The sequence below is a fragment of the Camelina sativa genome, chromosome 5 (genome assembly GCF_000633955.1).
Source record: "Camelina sativa cultivar DH55 chromosome 5, Cs, whole genome shotgun sequence".
Taxonomy (NCBI): Eukaryota; Viridiplantae; Streptophyta; class Magnoliopsida; order Brassicales; family Brassicaceae; genus Camelina; species Camelina sativa.
This window is the reverse complement of record NC_025689.1, coordinates 34,457,452-34,467,185: the sequence shown is the minus strand read 5'-3', so window position 1 is coordinate 34,467,185 and position 9,734 is coordinate 34,457,452. Positions and strand designations below refer to the sequence as shown.

Here is a 9,734-nt window from a genome sequence, read left to right as displayed (position 1 = left end):
AGGAGGAGGAGGAGGAGGAGGAGGAGGAGGAGGAAGAGGAAGAGCCGTCGTATGATCCATCAGATTCCTCGTTGTTGTTCATCATGGCTAGCTTGAGGCTTGGAATATAATCTTGAAGCATATCAACAACATCCTTGAAGCGACGAAGAAAAAGCAAAGATCTAGCTTTAAGCTCTAACGCGATTTCAGAACGCGGCGATATCGATAACGCAGCGTCTAGTAAATGAAGGGCTGAAGCAACGTCGTTTTGCTCCTCACTCTCTATTAAAGACCTTGCGTCCTTAATGTACTTATCAACTAGCTGCAAGATTTTTTTGAAAACAAAAAAAAAAAGTTTTAAGTCTCTTTTGAATGAATGAATGATCGATCTAGAAGAAAGATCAAGTGATTTGGAGGGTTTTGTTTTACCTTCTTGTGAGTGAACCACCAATGCTTCTTCTCGCCGTTGAGTTCAGAATAAACCGCCATTGTTGCAAAGGGACTAGAATGTTAACTTTTTATGTGTTTCACTCTTTCCCCCAAAATTCTTTGCTTCTTCTCCTCCAAGATTTGAGAGAAGAAAGAGAGCAAAGTGTTTTATAAAGACAGAGAGAGAGAGAGAGAGATATGGAAACAGAGCAGTATAGGAAAGAAAGAGAGAGAGAGAGGGAGCGATGACAGCTTTGACCTGAGAGAAAAGTTTTGATCCTTCAACATAATAGCTGGCACCACTTCTGCTTTTATATTTATTCTCTGTTTTATTTGATATATATTCTCTTGCCTAATAAAAACCCTTTTTTAAGTTTTTTATCTATCAATCCCGTGTCTTAGAATCATATCTCTTCTAATTACTCGTTATCTTATTATGGCTAATCCTCGTGTTTATCTCCGAATCTCTTGTAATTACTCTTCATGATGAATATACTTTTTCTAAATATATACACTTGTAATCCTATTTCTCAATGTAGGCTGAACGCTGAGTTATATCTACTGAGTAACCTCAATCAAGGTTTTGGATTTGTAGATTTATACTAAATCTCAATCAGTATAGTAATTTGTGTCATGTTAACATCAAGTTTTTCTAAAAATATATATATATAAAGTGAGATATTTTTACCGATAAAACAAAGATTACGGAGAACTTTAACAACATTTGATTAAAATAGTAAACTCTGTGATTTATATATATATACATCATTGTGATTTTGTCATATTCTGAAATCGTCATTGCGTGACGAATGATTGCATTATTTTATCACCCATCTCTTGGGTAATCATGTTCAATTATTTCTTACTATATACCTTAGCTTTTATTTTCTTCATTAGGTTCTATAGCTATTATTCTTTGCCAAAAAAATGAAAAAATTAGAATGATTATAATTAGATGTTTGGCCATGCCAAGAATTCCATAGTCGTGATGAATTTTACACACGAGTTTCAATTATTTCTAAAGATATACAAGATGGATATTTTAGCTTTTTCCAATCTTATACCGTCGTGATATTACGTAACTAATTTAATCGGGTCACGTCTTGTGTGATTAATGTTTCACAGAAAATAGCATGCCATTGCAAAGCATGTAGTAGAATTTAGTATGGTCTCAAATAAATGCAATGTCAGTCAAGTCAAGATGTATAGCAAGGTCTGAATTTAAAAAAAAAAAAAATAATAATAATAATAATAAGGTAAATATCCAACCTTTAATTTCATAGGATTCTTTGAATAAACAAAAAAAAAATATATAGCAAGGGACGGTTAGCCATTATGATTGGGAACTGAATATAACAGCAGCAATAATAATAATAATGCAACTCAGAAAAAAAAATGATTATATTATAGGTACAACTTCCTTCTACATTTTTTTTTTTTTGGACTTATAGGCAATGTATGTGTGTATTGGCTCCAATTTATTAGCCTTATATATAGTTAGTTAATCATTCGGAATTATAATATCGACCTTTCATTATGTATTTCATTTTTCTATTCACACTTATATAAAGAAACAAACAAATAAAGTTTTTTTAAATACAGTTTTCCCTCAAAATCATATATTTTCCTAATAAATACAGAAATTATAATAAACTTATATGATTTTTTATATATAATAGATGATTTTGTATATGTTTAGAAACCCAAGTTCTACTTGTTTGCATATAATATGATCTCTTGTTTTTGAATTTTCGTACGAAATTGAACTAGTTGAGAAGTAGAGATAAATGTCAGATGAGAATTATGTGTAGTAGTAATAATACTATATACTATAAAAGATCGTCTAAGCATATTAAATAGATGCTAATTGGATGATACGACACACGGTGCCATTGGTTGGGACAACTGTGCCAGGATGGCTTTGGGTTAACAAACGCTAGAAAGACGATTACGTGTTAATTTTTGGTAGTTAACTAGTGTAAGTTAAAAAAGTGTGGGTCTACTTAAAGGGCTACTGTCCCCATTCTATAAACATGTTAGCATCTTAAGTGTCATACATACCATGACGGCGTATATATACCATACTTAACGATACTGTTTATTTTAAAATACATTTCGCATATATGAATATATGATAGTAGTATAACATGTACCTACCCTCTCATGTTTTCATATATACACGTTAGTATATTCTGCTATCTGTAGTCATATATACAAGTATCTGTATTAAGAGCCAAAAATAAGATTTATATATGAAACTTTCGACATTGCAGGACGTATGATTGCATTGTCTATGTTATATGACTCTATCTCTATGGTGACTTTTACCGAGACATGGGTTTTATATAGAACCAAATGAGTGTCAAAGTTTGGCGCAAACATTAAGATAAGAATCTAGTATTATCAAAAAACTCATCCACTAGTTGTATAGTTTTTAAACGTCATTACTAATTTGAAATATATGACTTCGAGTAGAAAATAGAGAATATTGCGTTGGGAGATTAAACCAATCATCTAGTTTTGCTCAAATTCATACGATAGAGACCTCTTTTGGATCCAAAAGCTTTGGGTTTTGAACAAAAACTGAAACCAATCAAATAAAAAGTCAGATAGATCAGAGGAAGGCACGTGTTCTTGGCTTAGATATCACGTGGGAATGAGTGATCCATGTGCTTCCCTTTATCCCAAAAACCAACTTAATACTACGGACTTCTTTGTGAATTTTATCTCTTCTTTTTCACCACGACGATCAGTAGTCAAAAATTTAACCGAGAGCCGATCTTTATATTTTGGATTTTCCCATTCGAGCAGAAACTTAAAAAAATCAAATTATTCGTTTGGTCACATCTTCATATGTTCATATATTCTATGGGAAAGAGAACCAGTCTCTAGCTCGGCTGTGCTTTGCTGAAAAGTGGCGAATAATAAAAAAAAAGAAACAGCAAGATTTGTAACAAAGTATCGATCCAAAGAATATTTTTTAATAGAAAATAATGCCTTTCAAAAACTGTTTATTGTTTTTAACTTTGGGTCACGTGGAAAAGAATCAATCCAAAGGATAAATTCTGAAAAAGATGTAATAAAAAAGGGAAAGTTGCACCCTAATGAATATTTTGTTAAAGAAAAAAAAAATTGTTAAAAACCATACATATTCCATAGACAGTAGTAATACTTGAGTCGTCACAAAATCTAATCTATTAGCCTTATTGTGTTGCGACTTGAGCGTTTCAAAACGGCTGAGATCAATTAAGGTGATTGGTGGGCTACTCAAAAATGCATGTGTTTTTCTCTTTTGTTCTCTCAATTTTGTTGTGAACTATTATTGTTGTCCACTCTCTATTTTTAGTGAAAATAAGTTCATGGTTATCCACAGATTTGTTTGTGTTCATTTTCACAATACCTATAAAGAAGGAAAACAGACATAATGATAAGTTCACAAAGAGACATAACACATGTAAAACAACAATACATACGGTACCACTCATGATTATGGTACATCTAAGTGTCAAATTGATTGGTCTTCAGGGTAGGACATTGTGATTGTTAAATGTCAAACTCGGTTCACATGGGGTTCTTCTCCTACATACATTATTAAAGTAGAGGTCTTCTTCATCTCTCGAATTTTCAACAAAAGCTAAGAGACAGCCATTGCTAAAGCCCCACACAGTTGTACAGTCATGCCACTAGGGTCTACCAACTGCTCGAGGAGATGCAAGAAAAGGGACATCCTCCGGATGGTAAAACGTACAATGCGCTGATCAAACTGATGGCTAACCAGAAAATGCCGGAACATGCCACTAGGGTCTACGACAAGATGATCCAGAACGAGATTGAGCCATCAATACACACGTTCAATATGATAATGAAATCTTACTTCGTGGCGAGAAACTACGAGATGGGGAGAGCTGTTTGGGACGAGATGATTAAGAAAGGGATTTGTCCTGACGATAACTCTTACACGGTTTTGATCAGAGGGCTTATAGGTGAAGGGAAGTCCAGAGAGGCATGTAGATACTTAGAGGAGATGCTTGACAAAGGAATGAAAACCCCTGTGATTGATTATAACAAGTTTGCTGCTGATTTCTACAGAGGAGGACAACCGGAGATATTTGAAGAATTGGCGCAGAGAGCTAAGTTCTCTGGTAAGTTTGCTGCAGCAGAGATCTTTGCAAGGTGGGCTCAGATGACAAGAAGGAAATTCAAACAGAGATACATGGAAGATTGATAACTTGGGGGCGCTTGACTGGATATTACAGCTCACTGGCTCGGAGAAAGCTTGTTGTAAGCTCATCTGCAAGTTTTTGTAAGCTCATCTGCAAGTTTTTGTGCGAGAAATCTTGCTTCAATCAAGAAAATGACTGCACTTGCACAGCTTGGACTTAACTGATCACATTTGGGTGTTGCTTCGCGCCAGCAGTTGAGGTTCTAATGGCACAACGGGGATTAAACTATTGGGTAGTTGAATAGAGTGTCAAACATGTCTTTGCTCTTTGTATTGTAACATCTGAGTGAACAACACAACTCGTTTATTTTTGGTGAAGGTGAAACGATTTGCTTAAAATTAATAATCAATTCACAGATTTGATTCGATTTGGAAGAAAATATTAGTGACACTTGTCGTGCCCTCTTATGAAATAAAGCATTCACAATGCATTCCGGACGAGAGAGAAGAGTTCAAAACCTCTGCAAACCATTAGAACACACAAACAAAGATGTAACATCAATGTTTTCATAAGACAAACAAACACACAAAGGCATTAGACAAAGAAGAAGATGAGGATCATCTAGAAGTTAAAAAGATGGACAGGAAAACAAAGGGATCAGTTATTATGGACATCATCAAGGCAGGCAGGCATGGAGAAGCAAGAAGAGTATGTTATTGGGGGGGGGGAGTCAACAAGGTTCTTCTGAGCTTCTTCTTAGGGTCTGGAGAGTCTGGGGGATAGGCTTTCCCTCAACTGATAGGCAATTCCAAAACACATTGAAATTTCTCCGTTTGAGCGAAGGGTAAAAGAGGATAGGGTTGTCATTTGTGATTAACATTATCGTTGATGATATTCCAGTATTTACAAATGCCCAACTCCCCATGCCATTGAAAAGAGCCGCACGTCTGGAATGATCGAGTCCTAACGGCGACTCTGAAACCATAACAATAGGAGATTCAAGATACACAACAACAACAACAACAGCACATAATATAATAAACAAGTTAATAAACCATACCATTTGGTATGCGATTGAGCTCGATTCCGGCGGGGTGAAATACATGATCCTGGATCTCCTGATTCGTAGCATTAATATAAGCATTGATTGAGACCGTACCACGATGTCCCATTACCGCAAGCGCAATTTTGATGTTCCTCGAAACATCAGCAGCACTGAGACCTTCAGGGATCTTGTAGACCTCCACGTCCCAGAAGACACCTGCCTCTTTAAGGAGTTTTTTTTTTCACAATAAAAGCAAATTACGACTCAGAAGATGATAGTATTTGCAATTGCAAAAAAAATTACAAAAGATACGAAAATCTTACCGACGTATCCGCTACTAGCCATGGTTTTGAAGGACTGATCGAGACATTTGGAGAGAAAGGGGCGTAACAATGGCAGACGAGAGTTGAGCAAAGGCTTAAAGCTACGGCATTGACTTATGAACATGGTGTTTTGACGACGGTGAAAGATCCGCCGGAACAAAGGAAGACGACAGAGAGAGAAGCTGCTGTTGCCGCTGTGGGGTTTTCTAATAGCCACCACCATTGACGACAGAGTAAAAACTAAAAAGCAACAGTCCTCCTTTAAACGGGCTATCATGTCCATTTCTTTCTTAAATGGGCCTTCTTTTAGACCCTATAAGGTGAAAATGATTGGCTTAAAAAATAACAATTCACAGATTTGCCAATGTGTTTGATTTGGAACCGGAGGTTTCATAACCGGTTTGATGAAAGTAAGCATTCTTCTCTGAGAAAGTGAAGAAATGCAATTAGGACGAAAGAAGAGTTTAAAAACCTCTGCAAAACATTTGAACACCAAAAAAAGTGTTACCAGAAGGAAGATAAGATTGACAGAAAACAAAGGATCATTTATTATATAGCATCCATCATCATTGAGATCCAGAGATACATTGAAGATTGATGACTTGGGGATCTTAACTGGATCTTTCAACTCATTAGTAAATTGTTCTACTTGAGCTCATCTGCAAATTCTTGGTTTTTTGAGGTTCTAATGGCTCAATGATAACCCGTTGAGAAGCATCAGGAAGCCAATATACGAATGGGATATAACACAAGCTGTTTTATAACATTCAACACAACATCTATGGTTCCTTATAAAGTCCTAGCCTCAAAACATGTCTCTGCTCTTTGTACAAACACAAGACATAAGAGACACAGAAGATGAAGAAGTAGGCTCAAGTGCAGAGAAAGAAAAACAAAGACATCTTTTATGGTTTGGTATCTTGGTAACATGTAACTAGGGTCAAAGATGATGGCTGCATTTAGCATTTGGCAAACACAATATAATGAAATTTTCAACTCTCAAAAACAGAGAGAAACTGAATCAGAATAATTGCAAGTTGGAGAGTGAAAAGAACTTAACGAGAGAGAATAAAGAGCTTTCTTCCTTGATCTATGGACTTTTGCTAGCTTCAGCGTCCTTGTTTCTCCAGGGATTAAGAGCTTCTCTCATGGCTTGAGCTTCAGGTGAATGTTCCCAGGCCCGTTTCTCTGCTTCTATTACAGTAACCTTGTCGTCTGCAAGTTTTCGTAACAAAACAATTTCATCAAAATCTCTCAGAGAAAAAAACCCCAAACCAGTCTAGTGTAGAAACTATACAAGAAAGTAAGAATCTTCAACATCAAACTTGAGATTAAGCTTAAAACTCCACAGAGATTCCAAAATCGATGAAATTAAACTATTCACAGAAACAATTGCAATCAATTGTTGCTAATTCGGAAGAAAAAAACCTAAATTCCCAAAATCTTAGTGATTAAAATTAAAAGCGAGAAGGAATTGAAAAGATGAGAATTTTTTACAGAAACCAGTCTTGATCATGAAGAACTCCATGCCTCCTCCTATAATAGCCGATCCAATCGCGATCTTCAAATACCAATCCAAAAATTTCGTCTTCATCATCGTCTCCTCCCTTTCTCAGATACCTACCCGATGAAGAATTCAAAATCTCCAGATGAACATAAGAGTTACAATTTCTCAAATACTTTCCCGATGAAGCAAAGCTTCGAGGATTTTTTAATTTTTGCCCGGAAGGGTTTTAGTTCATCACTGTGTTCGTAAATTGATTTCTTCTACATTTACTCAAAACAGCGTATTAAAAAGGGAATATTAAAACGCTGTCGTTCGTGCTTTGGTTCGACTTGTCGGTTTGGGAAAACCAAGTCAAGACAAAAAAATTTATAAATTTAAAGTGGCGATTCAAGTTAAGAAGAACAAGAAGCGGGAAAACGAAATCAGGGGACGCACGTGGCACGTTTACATTGGATTAATCCATATTAATGGATTGTAGTCCTGCGCGCAGAGGATCTACAAAACAGGTTTACTGGGGGTGGGGGCTAGGGTTTGAAAGATTACAAGGGAGGTGGTCTCTACTCTCTCTAGGGTTTGCTAAAAGTATGGATCGGATCAGTAATCTTCCAGACGAGATTATTTGCCACATCGGATCCTTTCTCTCGGCGAAGGAGGCAGCGTTCACCACGGTTCTCTCTAAGCGATGGCATAACCTGTTTACCATCGTACAAGATCTTCATTTTGATGGTTCTGTAAAGGATGGAGAAACTCTTACGGTTTTTTTGGACAGAGTATTAGCTTCCACCCACTTCTCGTGTTAACAAGTTCTCTCTAAACTGGTGGTTTGATGAGGATACCGAGCCTGCTCAGTACGATCATATCAACCGTTGTCTACGTCATGTGCTCAAGCGTGGTGTCACGGTTCTTAAACTTTCGATAAATGGCGAAGAAGGTTATGCACTGCCTTTTGAAGTTTTCACTTGCGAGACAGTTACTGATCTGTCACTAGGGTGTGGTTTCGCTATTGACATTCTCCCTGAGAATGCTCTTCTTCCAGCGCTCAAGACTCTCTCTCTTTCTTACGTTCGGTTCCATGAGTTTGGTCGTTGTGCGTTCAAAACGCTTCTTGCTGCGTCTCCTTTGCTCGAGGAATTAACCATACGTGGTGTCAACTGGGAACTTTGGAAATGGTCCCGCACTGTGTCTAGTTCGAGCCTTAAGAGACTTACTATAATGCGTAAAGTGTGGGATTCTTTTGATGACTCTGATTTCAAGAGTATTAGTTTCGATACCCCCGGTCTTGCCTACTTGTATTACTCTGATTATGTTCCAAAAGAGTATCTTAATGTTAATCTAGACTCCCTTGTTGAAGCTACTCTCTATCTTTGTCCGGAAGAAAATTATATGTGGGGGAAAGGTGATGAAAGGCGCTTCCATCCAATGAATCTGCTCAATGGGCTCAAAAATGTCCAGACTCTCAACTTGTACACCATTATGACTGCAAAGGTAAGTGTCCTCTATTGATTTATTTCTATTCAAAATCTTACAACAACTTTAAAGAAAAAAATGGTTATATATATATATATGTATTCACTATTTTGGACCTATTGACTTATAAGTATAAAAATCTTGCTAGTGTATGCTTTAATTGATTGGTTCTTTTATGTTCCAGTCTTCCGTGAAGCACTCCCAGTGTTTGAAAAGCTGTCTTATTTATATGTTAGCCTTTCTAACTTCTGTTGGTCTCCTCTGCCAATGCTGATCAAGAAATCTCCAAATCTAAAGACTCTCGACATCAACGTACGTATGACTGCAAACCCCCACAAAAGATCCTTAATTAGATACTCGTGATTATAATCTTGAATATCTCAAATGTTTTCCGTCTCGTTTCAGGGTCCCTTGCACTATAAGAGTTTTTATTACTGTGAAGAAGACACTGTTTGCGAGTGCGTGTCAGAGTATTCATTCTTATGGTCGAGTCCTTTGGAGGTCCTGAAGATAAATGAGTACTATGGTTCATTCGAAGAATTGATACAAATGAAACATTTCTTGGAGAAACTGGCATGTCTTAAGCTGGTGGAAGTTCATTCTCAAGCAACAGGTAAATATAAGCTGAAACTCATAGCAGATCTGGAAAGGCTACCCAGAGCTTCGTCCAAGTGCAAATTTGAGGTCGTTTCCTAGATTTGCTTAAGTCTGTTCATTGATTCAACAACATTAGAACGTTTGTGTTTTTTTTTTTGCATTTTCTCATCTTTAAGTGGTTGTCCGTTGTTGTGTCGTTTTCTTTTTGGAGTATTTGTAATTTT

At 36.6% G+C, this 9,734-nt stretch overlaps 4 protein-coding genes across 4 annotated transcripts in view; 1 reads left to right on the top strand and 3 right to left on the bottom strand.

Moving 5' to 3' along the window:
- The window catches only part of LOC104788582, a 2,629-nt gene extending 1,947 nt beyond the window's left edge, over positions 1 to 682 (bottom strand). The window contains exons 1-2 of the mRNA XM_010514341.2: positions 409 to 682; positions 45 to 301 (exon numbers count right to left, since the gene is read on the bottom strand). Of these exons, the coding sequence (XP_010512643.1) occupies positions 45 to 301; positions 409 to 468 (317 nt within the window). The 5' untranslated portion in view covers positions 469 to 682. The remainder of the gene's footprint in view (positions 1 to 44; positions 302 to 408) is intronic.
- LOC104788580 lies at positions 5,080 to 6,178 on the bottom strand. The gene is made up of 3 exons (XM_010514340.1): positions 5,940 to 6,178; positions 5,632 to 5,838; positions 5,080 to 5,546 (listed from the first exon to the last, which is right to left on the bottom strand). Exons 1-3 carry the CDS (start codon positions 6,160 to 6,162, stop codon positions 5,302 to 5,304), a joined length of 675 nt encoding a protein of 224 aa, XP_010512642.1. The 5' UTR covers positions 6,163 to 6,178; the 3' UTR covers positions 5,080 to 5,301.
- Positions 6,671 to 7,714, bottom strand: LOC104788579. The gene is made up of 2 exons (XM_019246207.1): positions 7,437 to 7,714; positions 6,671 to 7,154 (listed from the first exon to the last, which is right to left on the bottom strand). Exons 1-2 carry the CDS (start codon positions 7,534 to 7,536, stop codon positions 7,030 to 7,032), a joined length of 225 nt encoding a protein of 74 aa, XP_019101752.1. The 5' UTR covers positions 7,537 to 7,714; the 3' UTR covers positions 6,671 to 7,029.
- LOC104788578 (F-box/LRR-repeat protein At3g62440-like) lies at positions 8,031 to 9,609 on the top strand. Its single transcript, XM_010514339.1, is given in 4 exon segments — positions 8,031 to 8,221; positions 8,223 to 8,935; positions 9,062 to 9,225; positions 9,319 to 9,609. Coding segments are annotated over 4 exon segments (1,359 nt in total).